At 33.5% G+C, this 21,983-nt stretch overlaps 3 protein-coding genes across 4 annotated transcripts; 2 read left to right on the plus strand and 1 right to left on the minus strand.

Moving 5' to 3' along the window:
* The first annotated feature begins 361 nt into the window (after positions 1 to 361).
* Positions 362 to 1,347, plus strand: LOC124533499 (small integral membrane protein 4). The gene has a single exon (XM_047108833.1). It carries the CDS (start codon positions 362 to 364, stop codon positions 581 to 583), a length of 222 nt encoding a protein of 73 aa, XP_046964789.1. The 3' UTR covers positions 584 to 1,347.
* LOC124533500 (protein brawnin) lies at positions 585 to 1,347 on the plus strand. Its single transcript, XM_047108834.1, has one exon. It carries the CDS (start codon positions 585 to 587, stop codon positions 789 to 791), a length of 207 nt encoding a protein of 68 aa, XP_046964790.1. The 3' UTR covers positions 792 to 1,347.
* Positions 1,345 to 21,726, minus strand: LOC124533495 (atrial natriuretic peptide-converting enzyme). 2 transcript variants are annotated; one of them, XM_047108821.1, is made up of 12 exons: positions 21,392 to 21,726; positions 11,002 to 11,194; positions 7,977 to 8,184; positions 5,892 to 6,045; positions 5,155 to 5,415; positions 4,579 to 4,762; positions 4,140 to 4,355; positions 3,849 to 4,044; positions 3,177 to 3,376; positions 2,496 to 2,674; positions 2,000 to 2,365; positions 1,346 to 1,922 (listed from the first exon to the last, which is right to left on the minus strand). In XM_047108821.1, exons 1-12 carry the CDS (start codon positions 21,455 to 21,457, stop codon positions 1,737 to 1,739), a joined length of 2,409 nt encoding a protein of 802 aa, XP_046964777.1. In that variant the 5' UTR covers positions 21,458 to 21,726; the 3' UTR covers positions 1,346 to 1,736. The 2 variants fall into 2 exon arrangements, with proteins under 2 accessions (XP_046964778.1, XP_046964777.1); XM_047108822.1 differs by lacking the exon at positions 21,392 to 21,726 and having other exon boundaries at positions 1,345 to 1,922; positions 10,998 to 11,133.
* Between the last annotated feature and the right edge of the window lie 257 nt (positions 21,727 to 21,983).

The raw sequence follows: 21,983 nt of genomic DNA on the forward strand, positions 1-21,983 counted from the left end.
ACGTCAAAAACCGAAGGAATCTTTTTTGTAAAGAATAAAATTTCCCACCTTTTTATACCAAACTTTTCCTCCTATTGCTGATATTTTCCGATATATTATTTATAGAATCGGTATAGCAATAATTGATAACTTGACAGTTGACAGATGACATGAGTGTTGGTCTATTGGTGAAATTAAAATTTACATAGGTAGCTATGACCGCATAATTATAGATTAAATGTAAGACTGAAGAGTGGAAGATATATTTTTAGTTTACATTTTAAACTTTTAGGTTATCCGATATTTTAGCATATTATTAAATCTATTACAAAACCACTTACTACAACCTGTACACAATATGGACTTCTGATACTGATTGAAAATGAGAATTGGTTGGTTTCATAAACTGGTGAACAAATGGCCCGGAAAGAAAATCTTTGGCATGTATAGATTTCTTCCTATGTTTTTCGTTTTGGGAGCAGCATTAGAATATTCTATGATCAATTGGCAAGTAGGTGAAGTGAGTTTTTATAACACTTTTAAAAAAAGGCAAGCAAAAACCATTGTTGAAGATAAAATTAAGAAATATTCATCAGCCGTTTAAAATGCCTGCTGGAGTTACTTGGGGTCAATATATTTCATTTTCCATGGCAGCTTTGGTCTCAATGCTAGCAGGATCACAAATGGTTCATATGCGTTATCACCCATTGGACGATCTTCAAAAGTATATAAATAAAGAATTACAGAACTTTCCAGAAAATATCCAAGAAAAGATAAAACAGGAGCTCAAAGAAGAAGGGGTGTTAAAATGAAGTGTAACAAATGAAGAACATGTGTTATGTAATGTTGTTGTTAATTCAAATTTTATTATAAGAGTTACTTTTACCCATTATTAAAATTATGTAGATAAACTAGTATAATATTGAAAAAGTTGTTGTTTGATTTCTAACATCATTTTATAATGATTTTTAATATTTAAATATGAAATAAAGTAAAATATCATTGAAGATGCTAAAAAAATAGAATAATGGATACTGTTTTACATACATAACCAAAAATGTATAAATCATGATCTATTTAAATAAATATCAACCTCATTTTTATCATTAATATATTGCAATTAAGTACACAAAATGGACATAAACACAATATTTTAAATTATTTCTAGAATTATCCCATCATCATCAGATTAATATTGAACATCTATTTACTATTTCATTTCTACTGATTAGCTTTGTGAGGCAGTGATCACCAACAATCTCATAAAATTAGCTAGTGACTCTTAGTTAACACTTGAAACAGAAATATTAATAAAAATGTATGGGTGTATATAAAAAACAATTTGATATTAAATTAATTTATTTATAATTTGGTATTTAACTTTGAGATATATTTACAATTAATTTACAAATTATATATAAATACACTATAATCTAGGTCAGACAAGAAAATCATTAGAAGGAAGTTATGATATAATATTATTACAGATTTTATTGTGTAATTAACACAATGTAACTTATAAATAAAATGAAGTAATATTTAATGGCATTTTTCAGGAGGCTAGCAGTTTTTTGCTAAAACTTAAGCTAAACGGTTTTTTATTTATTTTGAATTTTTTTCTCATATAAAACAAAGAAACTATTCTAAACATATTAGAAGTATGTTTATAGAAAAACTTAACAATGTTTAATACCTATATGGACATACTACTGAAATTATAAATCTTTCTGCAGTCTTTAATGATCTCTAGGATAAGGTCACCTTGACGAATTAGAAATAGTCCTTCGAATCCAATCAATATGTGATGTTACTGCGTCATATATTCTCGGACGACCTAGTCCAATTTTTGAGCAAGCAATACGCCATCCAGTTACACCTATTAAGGACCAGCGTTTCGAATTATCATCAAAGCACATCATTGAACTTCCTGCATATTCTTCTTCCTAAAAATACAAATTAGTTGAATAAAATATACAAAATAAAATATATATATCTGTTAAAAAATTATGGGACAACTTACATCACAATCATCTTGGTCATATAATGGTTCAGCACATATTCCATTTCCGGTAGCTATGCTAACATTTTCACAGGTATTCATAGAGGTTGGAACAACGTGCACTCTTTGTAACTGATCTCTATTTCTCGTCCAACCAAGAGTATTACAGACACTATTCTCATCCATTTTAAAACCGTCTTCTGGGAGGCAGGCTGGTCGGACAAAGTCTGTCATTTCGACAGGTTCCTCCAAACGCACCATTGCTAGCATGCTTCCTTCAACTGGCGAGCGTACCATACCGACGATGCGCTGTTCTTGCTGCCATGGAGTTGTGCTTTGAATTCTTACTGTACCTAATCTCGCAGTCCATTCAGCTTTTGGTTGGCCCTGGGATAAAGTATTACATGTTTAATTTGTCGCCAAAAGTTGATTTTGATTCTACCTACTATTCTATAGTATGTATGATCAACAATCAAGGATTATTTATCCATGTCAAAATAGATAATGATGGACTCACTTGGAAACATGATGCTGTTGTGATAAGCCACGATGGGTGCACGAGCACGGCGTCGCAGGCGTGTACGTGGGATCGGATTAGCGCTGCGTGCCACGGCCAGTCGCCCGGCCGCGCCGACCGCGGTAACCCTTCCACTCCCAGCGCCACTTGGGTACCACGAGCTGATGCAAGGCCGCATTCTGTTTACATAAACATTATGCATGTATAAATAATTTATGTATATAAATATTGTTTTGTGACCACAGAACACGGGTAGAGAGTCAGGCGAGAATAAATCTTTATTCTATTTATTTGATTGCTCAATGTTTCTCCATAATAATTAAACTCGAGGAAAGAACAAGTTGAGAGGGATAATAATATTAATCTTAAATTAGGAAGAGGCAGCTGCCTAAGTATTAGAGGCACATTTAAAAAATATATTACCCAGTGTTTTTTTTTTCATTTATATTTTCAGAAGCAAATGTTTGTTGATAATCTATACCAAATGACTATAAAATACTATACTACTTTACAAGTGTTTATGAACTATGAACAATTGAAAATAATGTTTACAATCGAGTTATGTGTTTATATATAAAATGTATAATATAAATAAAATCTCAATTGAGCACATGATAGTTAATTAACGGTAACTATACAACGCTGATAAACAGAATCACTAATTTGAAATATTCATATTACCTAAGTGGTCACAGATTATTTTAATGACTCTTCGCTGCGGACATTCACTTTTTATGAATGAAATTTCAGGCGCCGAGGGGTCAACGATCTCCACATATTCAGCGGTTTCTTTTCGATATTTATCTTTTATAGTTGACTCAGTCGTATCTTCATCGATTTCCTCCTCCAAATCAGGTACCGCTTCTGCTGATACAGCAGACCTATAACCATGAAATAAATATTTAAATAATGGTGATCGGAAGTATCCTGATCCGTTTCAGTCACGGTGGATATTTTTGGGACATTTTATAGTGCACAAGTAACTGCGTCGTATGTCTAATGGATATAAGACTGGGGATCCTAAGTTGCTGGTTGCAAACCCCAGGCCGGACGAATAAAAAAGAATAGGATTTTTTCTACAGAGAAATTATCAGTAACAACTCGGAGTCTAGAAGGTAGGAGTTGAGTTTAGTCCTAAACTGTCTCGGAAAGCACAAATATCCGCCTGAACTCTTTCCGGTCATTCAGGTATGTGATCTCATGAGTTTCAAAGAGTGATGGAAGGGAGAAACAGAAAGTGAACCTATGTTTGTGTGCAAACACAAATGTCTTATGACTCTGACTCTTATAACCCGGTCACTCTTATAAATCATATTTTCAAAATGAATTGAATATAATTAAATGTGAGCATACTTAAATGTGAGCGCAGTACACAGAGACGTGGCGACGTTCATAAGCGCGCGGCGGTCGGCCTCGTACGGCGCCGCGCATATCTTGCCCGCGCGCCCGCGCTCCGCCCACACCGCGTAGCCGGCGCGGCTGCGCACCGCGCCCAGTGTCGTCTCACTGGTTTCCCTCCTCCACGTGGCCAGGGAACGAGCTATCCACACTAAAAAGCCATAGTAAAATTTTAAACTATCTCAAAAAACAAGTTCATTATCTTAGCTTTAATCTGTAATTTAAGGATATTTAAAAAATTATTACAGCAGCCAGTTTCGTCGCTTCCGTCTGCACAGTCCGGCGTGCCGTCGCAGCGCAGGTGTGCGGGCAGGCAGCGCGGCAGCAGGGCGCAGCGCAGCGCGCCGGGCCCCGCCGCCGCGCAGTGCGAGCAGCTGCGCTCGTCGGACGCGTCCGCGCAGTCGGGCACGGCGTCGCATGCGCGCCGCGATAGTGCTAGTCGTTGCAAGCTGCCCATGCAATCTGTTTTTAAATAATAAAATAGACAGAATATAATTTTTTTTATTTCTATTAACAGAGATTATTCTTGAATTTTTTTCTCTTTAATGTTTCAAATTAGGATACAATTATATAGGTATAATAATAATCCTATTTTTTATTTGTAACTCAATATATTTAAAATATCTACTTTATTTATTTGCAATCATTAAAAAAAGGTTAAAAACACAGTAGGCAAAAAATGTACCTGGTTCTGGGGAACAGGAGCCGGGGCCGAAGTATTCAGGGAAGCGGGCGCAGTCAAAGTGTGGTCGCAGGCGCTCGGGCAGGCGCGCGCCGCAGCCCGCGTGGAAGGCGCGGCAGTACGAGCGACACGGCCGCACGAGCCGGTCACCCTCGCACCGAGGTTGTAACATTTGACATACGAAATCCTAGAATGCAAATCAATAACACCATCAAAAACTAAATTACTGTATTCACGGTATCAATGCATTTGCTTACTAGATACCTCAAGTAATATTTGACGCAATGGGTATATACTTTTTTAACTAACAGTACTTATTTTTTTGATTGATTGAATTTCAATATCTACATTTTCTGAAACTCATCTGGTCCGTTTATTATATTCAAATAATCTCCATTAAATGTGTACAATATAAGTCACAGATTCACAATACATCGTCGAATTGCCCTTTTTTCATTATTTTCAAAAGATTCAACGCGCAGTGAGGTGTAAATAAATATTTATAAAAACTAGTCGATTGTCAAATGTAGGTTAATCGAAAAGATTGCTACTCGACGAAAGATAAAAAATAAAAATTACTTGTGCTAGATGAGAGCATTCCGCGTCCAACAGCTCCCTGAACGCGACGAGATCACGCAGTAAGACTTCTTTGGAGCTGTGTCCAACCAAGTTGGGGTAAGTGGTTATGTTGTAGGGCAGGTACGAACAAAGTGTCAAAGTCAAGGGAGAACACTCCCGCAGATCTTCCTCGATTTCGAAAGTAACGATTTCGGTGGTGGGAACTTCCGTGTTTGGTGCGTCACCTTCTTTTAAAGCTTGTGATGATATCACCGAACTTTCCTATTTAATAAAAATGATTAGCTTTTAATTGGAATTTTTATAAGTTTCCAAAAATAACATCACTTGCAATAAATACTTCATTCTTTGGTTTGTGATAATACCACTGACTAGTCATTCGTTTTGTCACAATAACAACAACAACAGCCTATACATTTTCCCACTGCTGGGAAAAGGTCTCATCTTATTTTGAGGCGAAAGTTTGGAACATATTCCACCACGCTGTTTCAATGCGAGTTGGTGGAAAACACATGTAGCAGAATTTCTAGGTCTCCTCACGATGTTTACTTCACCGCCGTGGACAAGATGAATTATAAATACAAATTAAGCATGAATATTAAGTGGTGCTTGCCTGGATTTGAACCGGCAATCATCGGTTAAGATGCACGTGTTCTAACCACTGGGCAATCTCGGCTCTGTAATTACACAACAAGTCCTGTCCCTATATCTTAGTTATAATGATTAAATAAAAAAAAAACCTCTATATGTAGCGTTGCTGGAAGTACTCCTAAAGTTTGAAAATACGGGGACAGCAGCTCTCGAGTCATTACCGCGGTCACGTCCGCCGTGCTCACTGCGGTAAAGATCGGTTCAAACGACACTTCGAAGTGCACTCGTGTTCCTTTCTCGGCGCTAAAACATTAACATACAAATTATATACTGATACTTTATTTCCTCACAAAAAGCTCTCAGTCCTACTATTTTTATGAGTATCTAGGAAAAAGAGATGTTTACGTCTAATTTATAAAACACTTAACGTAAGCAGAGACTTTATTAAATATAATTAGCTTTATATATCATAAAAATAATATAGGTATATATAGTAATGTTGTAAATGCGAAAGTACATCTGTCTGTCTGTCTGTCTATCAGTTACGCTTTCACGGCGAAGCCACTGAACTGATTTGACGAGCTTTAATAGAAGCACCTAAAATAAGGATTTAGACTACTTTTTTACCTTACACCTGATCAACATTCAAAATAAGAGCGAAGCCGTAAAAGTAAAAACTATTTGCCTAAAATAATAAATCAATACTTACCTCTGTGTACCTACCTACCTATCTACCAAGTATACTGTAAACCTAAACTATTTCATTCTATATTTATTGATTATTGTAATTTTATTCAATACATTTCAAAAGTTACTAATAAGATTACTTTGAACCTATTGAATGAAAAAATATATAAACAAATTGATAACCTCCTCCTTTTTGAAGTCGGTTGAAAAAATGTAAACGTATTTATTGGCTTTAAAAGCAACTAATTTACTTACTATCATTACAGTTCTAAAATCTATGTATATAAAAAAAGTTTTATTCATGGTAATAAAATCCATATTGTAAAATATGACACAGTAGGTCAGTTAAATGCAGTGATCCGTTTACATTAACCACGGTGTGATACTTTTATCATATTGACATGGGAAAGTTAGTGCGTGCTTGGGTTTCTAAGCTTTAAACTTTCTATGTTGTGCGTGTCTTAAACCTCTTTGAAGGTCATTTTGGCCCTTTCTTTTTCTGATCTGAATTATAAAATAGTGAAAAACGGAAACGAAATTTATTTGCATGACCTTTTATGATATTTTATTTTGCTTTATGATTAATTCATAAAGAATAAAAAAGTCAAAATAATAAAGAGATAAGCCTAAGATTAACCCCCACAGCTGGGCTTCTCCTCTCTAAGAGTTATTGTTATCAAGAGTAAAGAGCGTATTTCACGAATGCAGATTGACTATTATTGAAGATATTAATTAATCTGATATTGTATTCGTGACATCTCAATTGATGTTGTTTAATGTGAAAAGGATAACGAATCGGATGAATGATGTAAGGTTTTCTATTTTTGCTATCGGAAATAAAAAAAACGCGATCTCTTTGTTGTTAACAGCCCAGTAGCACGCTTGATCTTACCGCATGAGACTCTAGAAAGCGACTTTCTCCCACTTAAGCTACTATTTCTGAACAAGTTCCTTATAAGTTGCATGTTATAATATTAGCTATGAATGATAAAGCGAAAAAAAGAAAACTTTAACAATTTTTTTTTATTTTTTTATTTATTTCTTTTCATAATAAAACATACACATTAATATATTTTACAAGCCATTAAACCATTTTCTGGTTTGTATTGGCTAAGAAAAGTATTCGCATATACTATTTATTAAAACTAATATAAAACGGCAACATAAACGCCAAACAGCCCGTACGCCCAAACAATGCAAAACTGCATCCTTATTTTGTTATCCACTCATGACACTTTAACTAATATTTTTTTATTATAATTACTTACATACGTAATTACATATTACTACAAAAACATATATTTAAATATAAATATATATGAACCTATCAGGCGTTTCATAGTAAACAATAGATTTGTTGAGTTGCAGTACGATACGAGGTACGATAAATATTTTTTTTCATTATCAAAATATACTTAGGTAATTAAAGTAATGGTCGGTCATCGAATTGTTGAAAGACAATATATAATATAAACCTACCACTGGTATAGATTATTTTAACAGTGGTTAAATATTCTGTATATGTAAATGATACAACATGAACTTACTTGTCTAATGCGAGAATATCAGCGGCAACGAAGCAAGATCGTAACTCTGATTTTGTATAAGAGTCAAAGATCGCTTGTCTCAGTTCGCCCTCTCGTGTGGCGTTATCCTTAGCTTCAGGTATTATTTGATCTTGTGTGCCCCATGACGTAGCCACGAATGAACCACGAAATGTTTGCCGATTTAATGGATCTCCAAACAGGTACATATCTGCAATTAAATGCTTAATGTAATCAATTTTAATAAAATAATAAAATCGTGTCAAAAAAAAATTAATGACTGGTAGACACAAATAAAATACGTAAAAGGTTATATTTTTGCAATTTTATTTACGTTTTCGTATAAGTCAGAGAGAGATAATTTATTTTGAGTTGATTTTTACACGCTGTGTGTATGCTTTTTAATATTGATTGAATTTTTAATCGTATTATCATTGCTTCTCTTTTGTAATTGACTCTACCCGTCTACCCGTGACCACGAACGCTGTAAAGTGCTCGAAACGTCGGGATGTGAAAAATAATTAATATACGCGATTCAAATCCGTTATAACTAGTTTTATTTCAATGTGTAATAATCGCGAAAATTTAAGTAACTTATCTGTATCATTTTATGTTAATTATTTGCTTTTAATATGATGCCGTTAACTATAGCCTGTTTTTGTTTTTTTTTTTTTATATAATAAATAGAGGTGTACGAGTAAATAACACATCTGATGATAGCCCATTCGGTCATCACCGCCCACAGCCGACATTAGCTAAGAAATATTAATCATTCCTTACATCAACAATGCGCCGTCAACCTTGGGAACTGAGATGCTACTTCCCTTGTGCTGTATTTGCACTGGCTCACGCTTCAAGCCGGAATACAACAATACTTAGTACTGCTGTTTGGCGTTAGAATATCTGATAAGTGGATGGTACCTACCCAGATGGGTTTGCATAGAGTCCTACCAAGTAAATTTTTTATAATATGGCTAATACTGTTAAAGTATTTTTCCAGATAATGTGTAACAGCTTTTTGCTTTATGTATTCAGAGTAGAGACAAACTTATAGTAGGTAGAGGCGAATGCAAGGCCGCTCAGAACGACGGCCTTTTAACAGTGACGGGCTCAGTTAAATGTCACAGTATAGTCAGAAACATGCGATACCATTTTAATTAATTAAAGTTTACTTATTATTATTATCAACAAATCATTACTACTTGCCCTACTATCTTTGCCCCTTTTTTAATGTGTTATACATGGGATAATATACAATCCTAAAACACAACGATAGTATGTATAAAAATAAAACAATACTATTATCCAATTTTGGAAGAATTAAGAAAAATATGTATATAAAAATCTGTTTTCTTACGATACCTTTAATTTAAAAAAAATATCCCGGACAAACAGAGAGACATAAATGAAAATTATGTTTGTTTTGATATTAGTAATTTGCAATTAGATATAATTATGATTGATTGGTGACGGTGATATAGGAAGGTGATAAATGAAGGTGTTTATTTGTGTTCTAGCTACCTGTTCTGGCTACACACAGGTCCATGAAAGGACTTCTAAAAACTTTAAAAGACTACCTGCTAGGAAAGTTAAAATAGGATTCGATACTCTATTGTGAAATGTATTTATTATAAATATAAATCTTCCTCTCGAATTATTCTTTATTCATGATAACTGCATTAAAATCCATTACGTAATAAAAAAGGAAAGATAATAATAAACGACACATTTGTATGTTCCAAAATGATGTCGGTTTGGAGTATCAAACTTTGCGAAGTGATGTTAATCGGCAAACCAGAGAAATTTATTATTTTAAAACAAATGAATAATATTGGAGTATTTTTATATAATACTAGTAGGTACCGTAACTATCAGGACCGGTTCTCTAGTTTAGAGTCCCCAGGGCAGCGAAGAGACCTTACATATATTTGAACTCGGGGAAAACGAGTCATATTATTGAATAAAATATTCAAATTATTTGGAAGTGTATTATTTTCTAAAAGACAACAGCTTCCTGTACAATGCAAACTTGGAAGGGTCTATTGTGCAAAATCCCAGCATGAAAGCTTTTAATCACTTCCTCCGAACTCAGTCCTGGCTTTTCTAAATTTTAACACGATCTTCTTCTGGCTGAATTTGTCTGAATCTTTGGCATATAAAGGAAAGCAAAATATAATAAATTCATTATACTATGATGCTAGGTGGTATTGATAATAATAATTATTCTTGTACGTATAAAATCAATAAGTAGGGAAAGTAATTCATTATGTAGTTAATTGTAAATTAATTATTTGTTACAATTATTAGAATAAATATTTTATTTAACAAAATTATTCGTAACGATCTAGTATTCATAGTAATCGTAGATATTGAAATATAGACAAGCAGAATTGAGTTTCTTGTGCATATACCGTGTCCACAGTATTTATTCGGTGCCAAGATACATGACACGTGAGCCAATGAAGCCAAGGATTACAAGATTCAACGAGTGTTTAATAAAAGAATGAACAATTTATTACACCAGTATTAAGTTCCCTTGTACGTATGACGACAGAGAGACGTATTAATCGACACAATTAAAGAGATATAGTCGTTGAAGCAAATATTAATACGTACGTAATTCACCTAATTCATTTTTTTGCACTTAAAGTTAATTTCGAGTCATTTTCGAATCGAATAGACCTAAATACCGATTTTCAATCGAAATAATGTTCATAATAACTTTTATACCCCATTTAACTAGAAACATTCCATAAACGGTTAACTGCGCAAAATTCGGGCAGCGTGATGTGCGTCAGTTGGTCTTTTAAAATTTTATTAAGAATATATTTTTTTAAATAAAGCACTGGTAATTACGCTCACTTCCTTCTTTCACTTTTAACATTATATGAGAAAGATATGTGACTATCTATTTATTATGGTCTGACTGCGTTAGTTAGTAGCTTCGTAACAATTTATTATTTTAATTTCGGTTTTATTTTTTATGATGCATAAGCTGCGTTTAAAGTATATTAATAGAGGTACCAACGGCCGAGGTAGACAGCGACAGCAGCGAGCAGCAGCAACACGAGTAGGGCTGCAAGAGCCGCACAGCATCCTCGGCAAGACCGGCTGAGCTTGCGTCGTGTGAATCTGATGTCACTGCTCACTGACATGGTCGATTCCGGCGGCCGATGCGAGCGGCACCGACGCTGACCATTTCGGGACCATCCATAACCCAGCTGAAAACATTACATACTTTATTAAATATATCTATTTGTCGGGTTTGCATCATAAGTAACATTTAAATTAATTTTATTTTAGGATTCTTTGCCTCTGAGTTAGAGTATAGAGTGCAGGTAAATAGTACTAAAAAATAATCATTTACTTGTAATTATGATTTTTGTAAAATGTAGGTATAGCTTAGAGGAAGGCTGTTAAAATAATAAATTGGTGTTAACTATTTTGCGGAAGTGATCTTAACAACCTATTCATCATAACTAATTGGTATATTAATGTAAAGAGAAAGCTTTGTACCCCTTTTTAAGCATAAGCATTAATTCGAGTATGGAGGGGTATGAGTGCAGACAGGAGTTAAATTTATACAATATATGCGTAATAAATACATAGTATAAGGTTTTTTAAATCGTAATATGTCGTGCAGTTGAGTCGCAGTTTTCCTATTATTTCCTATTCCTACTTATTAATATAAATATTTGATACAAGCCATGAATTTCAGTCAAATGCCGACCAAATTATTCCCCTTTCAAATCAACTACCGAATAAGTATGCAATACTATTTTAATATGAGTCAGAAAAGCCGTTATAAGTATTATTTATAACGCTTTTAATTATTTTTAATTAAACATTCACCCAGAGGCAAAAATATATTTATATATCACTTCGTAATTTAGAAACTAAATCAAACAAACGCAAATATCGTAAAATACTATTCAAAGTTGCTTCTGTGCATCGGAAAAACGTAAATAAAACTTATAAAATTAATAATCGAAACGTATAATGTGTACTCATTTAGCAACTATTTAAATCTATCGGGGTACGAAAAGAAAGCGAATCGTTAAATTTTGTAGAACACAGCATTGGTGTGTAAAATAATGAGGACGGAATCGAACCGGTTAACGTTTTTAGATACAAAAACAACCTTTCGTCGTTTTAAGGTTAATTTTTACATTTATATGCGATTAAAAGATGACCTCATTATTTTTAAATATAACCAGAAACTGTTCAAATTCCACTTCTTATAAATAAATCATCTATATTTATTTTTTAATTATATTTACAATGTATTTTGTTATTGAACCGTTAGTAATTTGAGTTGAGTTTTATGGACTCATTTTACCTACTTTTAGTAATCTAAGAGTTTTAACCAAGCAGTCATGCTTCGACTCCGCTGATGAGTTTTACGTAATATGAGCCACGTAATTCATTATAGCTCTTACAAATAAGATTTTTCTGTGGCTCATTACGTACCTTGTGACTTTATATAGTGTAGTAAATGCAATAAAACTTGTACACATAATACTTTTTATGTAATTCGACGATTAAAAGGGATTGCAGAACAACTCTATCTGTAACAAGCTTTAAACCAAGTAAAGTAATTAAAAGAAAATGCTGGTTTAAACTAGAACAGCATTCAACATTTCGATTGTTCTTATTTTCTAGAGTGAAGCGTTTAAGTACAGTTTGAAAAACGGCAATACTCAATAGAATCATAAACTTTTTTAATATTTATCGTTATAGTAATTGAATGAATTTAACCATTTTCAAAATATAAACAAGATGTCGCTTTAGTAGTTTTGTGAGAAATAAAATTACAAAACTTAAAATAGCCCTACAATAAATATATATTATATGTGGAAATGGAAAGCTTATCGACATTCCGTAATAGGCTACATTAGGCCATAAGCGCCAGAAGCGGTCAAAATTGGTCATGTTGCGCCAACCGACTGGAGACTCCACGGGCAGACATTCAATCAAGTCAACACAAAGGTCGAACTGAAATATTGACTATCGTTTATTGGAAAACAATATTTGATTTGATTTGAAAGAGTTCGATGATCGTTGATTCGATTTATGTAATGTGAAAAAGACGTAATTTACTTAATCGTCTCTGTATTATTAGTTACAGGGTTAATAAACTTTGTAATTCGTTACTCTTTTTTATTTATTTTATAGCAATAAATAGAGAATCAAAGTAATGAATATTTACTAAAAAAAAAAGCCACATTTTTTTCAATACGAAATAATATACCGTTGATTAATACTTTTTACATTTCATATAGAAACGGTATATTTATTTACTAGATAATGGTTGGTATACTTAAATATAACTCAATGATATAAGTGTTAATAGGAGTAGTTAGTTGCTTTATTTTAGATTTTTTTTTTGCAACATGCACAGACGGCTTACCTAACAACCAAAAAATTACTGGTTATTGTATAGATAAGTTGAGAACACTCTGTGAAAATTATCTGATAGTTTATCGCGTTTAACTCTTTGAAAGTTATTTCTTGAACTTTGTAACAAATTATTTCGTAACAAAATTCGTAATACCGCAAATTATAACGAAATTATTATGTTCTTGCCATACAACAGAATACAAAACGCTGTCCGCTATTTCATGGCAACAAAAACATGACACGTTTATACGCTGGCAAACAACTGGCATTTGAAAATAAATACGCCGAACAAAGAGAATATCGAAAAGTGTTTGGAGTCAATTCCGTGTCTCAGGTCTGAGGTGAGGTGCGAGCAAGGTCATGCTTAGAGGTCAAAGAGAACTGAATTCCTAGGATGTAGAGTTGTTGTAATTTCAATAATTTAATTTTTTAATTAATAAATATGTAATTAAGTGAATTTATCATAATATATGTCTAAGAATATTTAGGTATAATGTGCTCTTTGTGTCAGAACCGGTGATATATGCGGAAATTAATGTTTCGTTTTTATTTATATTTCTAGCAACGTATAAGGCAAGGAAAAAATTTACTATTAATTAAATATCTTGATACACACCGTAATTTAAAGCCTATATTCACAACAACTGTTAATATTACAATTATATAATTAATATATATTAAACTGCTGATTGTTTACTGGTATTGTTATCTAGTATTTTCTCATGTTGTGACTTCGTTTGTCAATTTATTGATAAAGAACGTAAAAGGGTTTCCATTACAGCATGAATTGTTCCTTCTATTCGTTTAGTGAGGCATGTGCAAATTGCACTTGCCGCTACGACCTACATCTCCCCACGTTTTTGCTCTCAGGCGGCGGCAGCAAAATGCAAAGTCGGGCACGCCTTAGCCTTTTCGCCGGTTTCTATTGAGCTCTCCAGTTCCAACAATGCGAACACCTTCACTTTTATTCGGTTGCACAAACAATAAACTTTAATATTTTGGTAAACTCAAATGTCAATGACTGACTCTGTAGTATTTAATCTATAAACATATTTCGTAGGGTTCCAATATTGGTGGCTTTTCTAACAGTATATAAAATAATTATTTAAGGGATATTTATATTTATGTCAAATAAGTCTATTAGTAAATAGCGTACAACGATAAACAAATGGAGATAAAGTATAACTTAAATTTAAATTCCCAACTTAAACAACATCAACCAGAAAGAATTTAACCGAATAGTTTAAAACTTGTATTTAAGCTTACAAAAAATTAAGGCTAACAGCGTTTTTTTTTTAAATTATTTTCATATAGATTTATTAAATATGTATTGTAATGTTTGTGTCATTCAGATAAACTAGTTGTATATAATATCTCGTGACTCTTGTGTCATTACATCACAAGTAGATATGTAGACTACCGTTGTTAGGTGCTACCGGTGAGCGTAAGACATAAATAAAGATGGAAACTGTACGTCGCGAGCCGGTATGGAAGTGCCATGGAACCTTCATGTCCAAGTTTACATACACTTTATATAAATAATCATGTTATTTATACTAATAATATAAGCGCGAAAGTACCTCTTACTGTTACTATTTCGCGGTCAAACTACTTAACCGAATTTGATTAAATTTATTACGAAGCACGATTGTACCTCAAAATATGAATAGGCTTCTTTCTATACCCTAACAAGGACGAAGCCGCGGGCTAAAACTAGCAATATTATAACTATTCGTATGATTATTTTTTGAATTTGAGATTGATGACTTTTGATTTAAAGACTCAAAAAAGAAACCTTTGTTTTCGAACTGTTATACACCTCGGTAAGTACGCTGATTATTATTTCCTTCAATTGCTAATGAACTAATACGGTAAATTATTTATCATAATCACATTTCATTGAAATTACCCTAATTAGCACATAATTCGATCTTACATAAATTATAGTCGTCTATAGTCGGTCGCCGTTTCTATTTCTGCCCTGAATGACAGATGTAATTAGATCGCTGTTGCGAGTATTTAGTACCTCTTTTGCAACTTAAGCCACAGTTATGTACATACTACATTATGTATGAAAAGACGCGTTGATTACCTGTGTCATTTATTTAATCACTAATTAAATGTTAAAGGTATAACAGATTTGTATATAAATATATATTTGATAAATACGTAAAAAACTCCTCATTATAAGAAGTTCGTGATTTTGTTGAATATAGAAGTCCGTGAACTTTTAGGATTTGATCACCTTGTTGCAACGTTCTGTGGTTGGTTGTCGATTTTGTTACGCAATAACTAAAACTAATTTATGCGAAATTGGCATCTTAGCATCATAACCGTCGGAGATGGCGATAATATAATATTTACAACAAAGTATGAGACATAGATATCTGTCAAGAAGGCTTTCAATCTTCTTTGTCTTAAGACAATCGGCATTTATTTTTATTTGAAATATTTGTAAGGGTTCAAATTAATTTGTTTTTTTTTTTTTTTAATTCAATTCTTTATAAAGGTCGAATGTTTAAAATGTATCTTTGTATTGAAGGAGTTTATTCTTTTTGTGGAATGAACTTTAAGTTTAGGTTAGTTAGGTTTTAAGAGTACAATGCGAAACAAGTAAACATCTTGTATACATGAGACTGCCACCGTTCGCGTTGTGGTCAGCGAACTCGCAGCGACCCGGATCACGGATCACACGGCGGTCGGCGCCGTTAACATCCACTGACACACTTCCACTCTCGCTCCGTGATATACCGAATTATCAGCGAGAATACAGGTGTATTGTTATCGATGCGGCGAAACAAACCTCGCTTGTAAGATGGCGCGTTTCGTTCGCTAGATATTGAGATCTCTACCTACTTTTGGCGATATCTTTAATATTATTGTGTACAATTAACATAAAATACATAATTAAGGTTGCGAAATGCGAACAAATATCCGACAAGTGAAATAACAGTAAATTCTCGGTAAAAACTTTAATAATTTAGTTTCACGAACTTAATTTGAAACATGTATTTTTATATTATATTCACAAAACTGTGTTAATATTTATTTAGTGAGTGGGTTTCTCTGCGGAAAGATTCGCGAAGATAATTATAGATAGTAGAGTCTGCATTGTATTTAAAAAATTCAAGATGGTCGTTGCCGATCCATATGAAGGGAAGCCTTTATTTTGTTTTTAAGAAAGTAGTGTCTATAACTATATTCACTTATCTATAATAAGAATGAACCCATTCATACTCTTATTATTACTAATATGAAATCAGCGAATGTGACGCCCTACTTCTTAAAATGTATATTTTATATTTATGTATGTAAATGTGCTCATTAAATAATATGGTGTGTTAAGGCGTGCCTTTTTCAAACAAGAAGTTTTGGAGTTTATTTCATCAACCTTAAATGCAGGCGTAATAAACTCTTAGTAGTCTGTTCTTCATTCCTACTTCCATTAGAATAGACTGTATTTATATTTAAGTAAATTATTTTCGTATTTTTGAAGACTGTTTGTTACATACTACTATATGTATGGTACTTGGAATTAGAACTTTGTGCAATCCCTTCAGGGCCGGTAGCTCAGGCTCATATATTCTTAGAAGCAAGACGTTGAAAATTTGAATTCAAATTGAATAATATACATTAAATAAATAGACAGTATGCTATACTTTCCATTTATTGTCCTAGGAGACAATACTCATTTCGTTTGCATATATGAAACTGCTGAATCAAATTAAATGCAACTTCATCAGAAGTTCATTACGCTTTTACGCGTCTGGTGTTTATTCCGAGTTGATTAAATCATATTTTGTTCACACGATCAGTGAGACGAAAGAAACCATCACGACTACACACTTCGCTTTAAATGGGAAAGTATGTGCTGCTGTTAACAAATATATGAGACTAGTAGTCGCCAGCGGCTTTGTTCGCATTTAAGGGTGATGGTTGTCATGTGGTTGTAATGCGGTAGATAGTCAGTTTGTAATGAGTTCTGTCTGTGTGTACTATCGAAAATAATTCAATTACTAGTAGTCGCTCTCGGCTTCACTAGTGTTTTTGTATGTTGGTTGTCAAAAGTTGAGTCGACATGGCCCAGTGGTTAGAACGCGTGCATCTTAACCGATGATTGCGGGTTCAAACCCAGGCAAGCACCGCTGATTCATGTGCTTAATTTGTCTTTATAATTCATCTCGTACTCGGCGGTGAAGGAAAAACATAGTGAGCAAACCTACATGTGACGAATTTCATAGAAATTCTGCCACATGTGTATTCCACCAACCCGCATTGGAACAGCGTGGTGATATACGTTCCAAACCTTCTCCTCTAAGGGAGAGGAGGCCTTTACCCCAGCAGTGGGAATTTACAGGCAGTTGTTGTTGTTTGTTGTTGTCAAAAGTAGCCTACATGTCCTTTCTTGGATATCAATTTTCCTTTATACCAAATTTCATCGGTTCAGCGGTTAAGTCTTGAAAGAGCAACAGACAGACAGATTAGTTACACTCATATTTATAATATTAATTTAGATCTTTTAGTTTTTACTGTAATTTTTAGTTAAAGTTTAACTATTGTAACAGTTTATTATACAGTGATCTCTACAGTCTTCTTCGCCAGTTCATTAAGCATAAATCAGAGAGCCATTTATGGTTAATACCAAATACGTTTAAATAAAAATAAAAACATTTGATCAAAATAGCGACTTCGATCAATATCGTGCTCTATTTATAAACAGTCGGTACCCGCAACACCACACGATCCACGAGTGAGAGGCAAACGCAAGGACATGCGACATTAAATCAGTTGAACTAAGTTTTAAATTTCCTACTCGCAGCGGAATGTGCGACCAATGCTAGATGCTACAACAACATTATTATAAATGTTTTATAACTCAATACACTATCATTTTTTTATGACGTAGGTGGCAGACGAGCAGGAAGGTCACCTGATGGAAAGTGACTACCACCGCCCATGAACATCTGCAACACCAGGGGGCTTGCAGGTGCGTTGCAGGCCTTTAAGAAAGGAGTACGCTCTTTTCTTGAAGGTTCCCATGTCGTATAGGTTCGGAAAAACCGTATAATTTAAATGAGCAACTGTTAAGTTTATTGCCGGTGCCCGCGCTCCAGTCCACATTTAGTAGTAGTGTAGTCCCGGAGGTAGTTTCACGTGTAATTGAGATTACAGATACGTAAAACATCTATTGACCAATCTTTGTCAATTATGTTATGGTTACAAAATTACACTTAGTTATGCCTAAGATACAGGAATCTCAGAGAATATACGTTGTGATTAATTTAAACAAAGAAATAATGGACAGGCTGTGTAATATTGATTTGTCACGTTAAATTATTTATATTGAGCTGGTTATAATATTCAACTTTATTGTTCTGACCTACCAGATACGTCAATTACTGGCAGCGATAAATCATCGTGTGGAAATAATCAATTAGTACGGTGTTTGTGGATAATAGCATTTTGGTTTTTATTCAAAAGCTCAAATAAGTAACAAAGAAACGTTTTTGTTAGGAGTATACCAGATTAGTTTATAGAAGTTATCGTCGAGACGATTATCTTCACGTTTATGTTGCGACAGTGTCTATACACTGGATAGCACACAGAAGACAGGGTGAGTCCTTCGCCCAGTCTTCTGATGTTTTATCTTCTGCAGAAATCCTTTTCTGCCGGACTACAGTAATAATAATACATTTTCATATTCAGACATAACCGCCTCTAGAGATTAAGTATAGTAAGACGGTTATTAATAAAGAAAATTTTAAGACACTTTCCAATAGCAATATATATGTTAATACTCATTGAATATCGCATGTCTCAATGCTGGAATCTATTTTATCGTATCAATAAACAATAAATTACCAATACCGAGAAATAAAAAAAAAATCATTCTTCGTTATAAAATAGTAATACTTATAGTATTTATATCGCTGTGTAATTTGTACATGTTAACAAATTATTAAGCAAAAGAAATCTATATATAATATTACTTACGAAATGACGTCAGATAGAGAAGTATGGAAGAAAGAAGATGCTACGCCGACCCCAAGTAAATTGGGATTAGGGCAGGAGAATGATTATTACTAGTAGAACTTTTACATTTATACTTTTAGCCGAGATTACTGAGTTATTGACATTTTTGTTTTAGCAAAACTAGAATTTGTTGCCCAAGATTTTTTATAATAATATTTCTTATAAACTGTTTCCGCAATCTATAAAAAAGCATTTGTCAAGTTATTGCTATTATGTTATTACTACTTTTTGTGTCTTTTTTTATGCAATAAGTCGGCACTTGCGACTATATTTAACTGCGACTTGAATTTGTCACCTATCATAGTTAAGTTATAGAACAAAAAAATATTAAAGGATTTAAATTACCTAGGTAGTTCTTTTTCTATGGCATAAATGTCGAGGAAAAAACTTTTATCAAACTATTAGCACATTAATACCAGCAATATAATTATATGCATATAAGACAATACATTCGCTAAAATGTTACACAATAATTAAAAATCTTCTCGGTTCACATGCATTTTGAAATGTATATAATTACATATTACGCGATTAGGAAAGTGAAACAATTAACTGGCTATTTATACATCTCGATTACTAGTCTCGTCTGGTCTGGTATGGTCTCTGGGGTAAGACTACAGCAATAATAATTTTTCTTTTCATTGTTGATTTATTCAAAAAAGGGACGCATAAATCTTTCAATATTTTATTGTAATTTTATAAATTTAGAAAAAATACTATGAAATTAAATTAACATGGTATTTTCAGATCATAGGTTTCGTATAGCATGTAGCATATTAGACTATAGGACTAAGGATATGTTCATTTATTGTCCATCACAATAGATACAAATCATACATTCAATGATCCCAATGGCGCTGACAAAATTATAATAGATTAATTAGTGATTTATAACTGAATTATATCAATAATAAATAGCTAATTTCCGAAATATGTACGTTGATTTGGCCTCTCATAAGTACATATTTAACAAAAACTCAGTAATCACTGTTGAAATAATGAATAAATTCACTACTTTAGATAGATTAAATCTATTTGTTAGCACACTATCAGGTAATCAATATCCAAATAAACACTATAGTAATTCGAGTTATCATAAGACTCAGTAAAATAGGACATGTAATTTCGGAAATACTAAAATGCGTTTCACAGAAGACATTGAGGAAAAGTTAAATGACGCGTACGATAACTAAATGTTTTAACATTAAGTATTTTATTGTTTTAGGAGTTGTTACGTCCATGCGTATTATATTTATTAGTAACAGCATGTAAATTTCCCACTGCTGGGCTAAGGCCTCTTCTTTTAAGAAGAAGGTTAAGAGCATACTCCACCACCCAGCTCCAATGCGGGTGACACTCAAATTCAATCAGTGTTCAGTGGTGTGTACAATCTGAACTCTCGACTTCATTTGCACGAATGCAACGCGATACAGCTTTTTGACAAGTCCTGGAAACTTTTACATTGGTAACTAAGAATAAATAATTATGAAATTGTATTTATGTTAAAGCAATATGAATATACTGATATATTAACTACGATCAATTCAGAGGTTTCCGTGTAATATCTACACAGAAAGACATTTTATAGTATATGAATATATTTTGCATTATGCAGTAATTGTTGTAGTATTTTTGTATTCTTAAAGTTATAGTAAAACATTAGATTTGAAGAGACCCTCATTATCTTTGTATTTGTTATTGTTTACAGTACGATACATTTTCCACGGTTAATAAAAGTTCCGTGGGTACATAAATATAAGTTTGAGGTCGCGTGAAATACTCAGTGCACTATAGAGACCATAAAACAAAGTTTCTTACTGCAGAGAAAGTGACAATTGTTTAGCGGTTATGAAGAAATTGTCGCGCAACTTAATAGATATCCCATTGATAAATCTTTCTATTCATTCCGACCGCTGTGAATCACATGCGTGCCAGATAAATTAATTAACACTTCACATTGCATTAATTAAAATCGCTAAACTCACCTCTGATTCCCAGCTGTCTTTTACGTTATGCGGTTTAGTCTCCTTCATGCTTCCAGAGAACGTCATCGCTACCCCTTACTCAGGGCGTTGCACTTTGCACGGTTTGTTTTTGAAGTTAACTTCGTAGAAAAAAAAAACAAACTATATCGAGTCCACTGTTCACAATACAAACCTTCACTTAATAGAACACTATCGCTTTCTGTTGTCTTTTTGTCGGATGGATGGGCAGAGTGTAAACATCGCGTGGAGAGCCTCTAGGGTACGTGACAGCGTGACACGTTGCGAGCCGTCGGAGGCCGCGAGTCGACTGGCGCGTGCGGCGGGCGGCGCGCTAACGGGTCCGCAGTCGCACTACAGTTAACTTTCTCCCGCAGCTTGTACGGCCATAAGTTGAGCGCTATCGAAAGTTTAAGCTACCTCCGCGGGTCAAAGTCTTCATTGAGACTCGATCGCTTTCATGGAAATTATATGATTTCATATTCGCTCGTATAATATAAATTGCTGTAGTTTTCTCCGCTGTCCATTTTAGCCGAGCAGCTCGGTTGTATATTTAGTAACGTTAGTTTGGGTCTGAGGTAAATCAAAAACAATA

This window comes from Vanessa cardui, chromosome 11, assembly GCF_905220365.1.
Source record: "Vanessa cardui chromosome 11, ilVanCard2.1, whole genome shotgun sequence".
Classification (NCBI taxonomy): Eukaryota; Metazoa; Arthropoda; class Insecta; order Lepidoptera; family Nymphalidae; genus Vanessa; species Vanessa cardui.

Excerpts from the sequence above, each read along its gene's own strand:
- LOC124533499 (XM_047108833.1), top strand. The coding sequence starts at position 362 with ATGAGAATTGGTTGGTTTCATAAACTGGTGAACAAATGGCCCGGAAAG.
- LOC124533500 (XM_047108834.1), top strand. The coding sequence starts at position 585 with ATGCCTGCTGGAGTTACTTGGGGTCAATATATTTCATTTTCCATGGCA.
- LOC124533495 (XM_047108821.1), bottom strand. The coding sequence starts at position 21,457 with ATGACGTTCTCTGGAAGCATGAAGGAGACTAAACCGCATAACGTAAAA. Across the intron at positions 4,045-4,139 it reads AAGCGACGAAACTGGCTGCT|TGTGGATAGCTCGTTCCCTG; the intron begins GTAATAATTTTT and ends ATGGCTTTTTAG. Across the intron at positions 2,366-2,495 it reads CAACAGCATCATGTTTCCAA|GGCCAACCAAAAGCTGAATG; the intron begins GTGAGTCCATCA and ends ACTTTATCCCAG.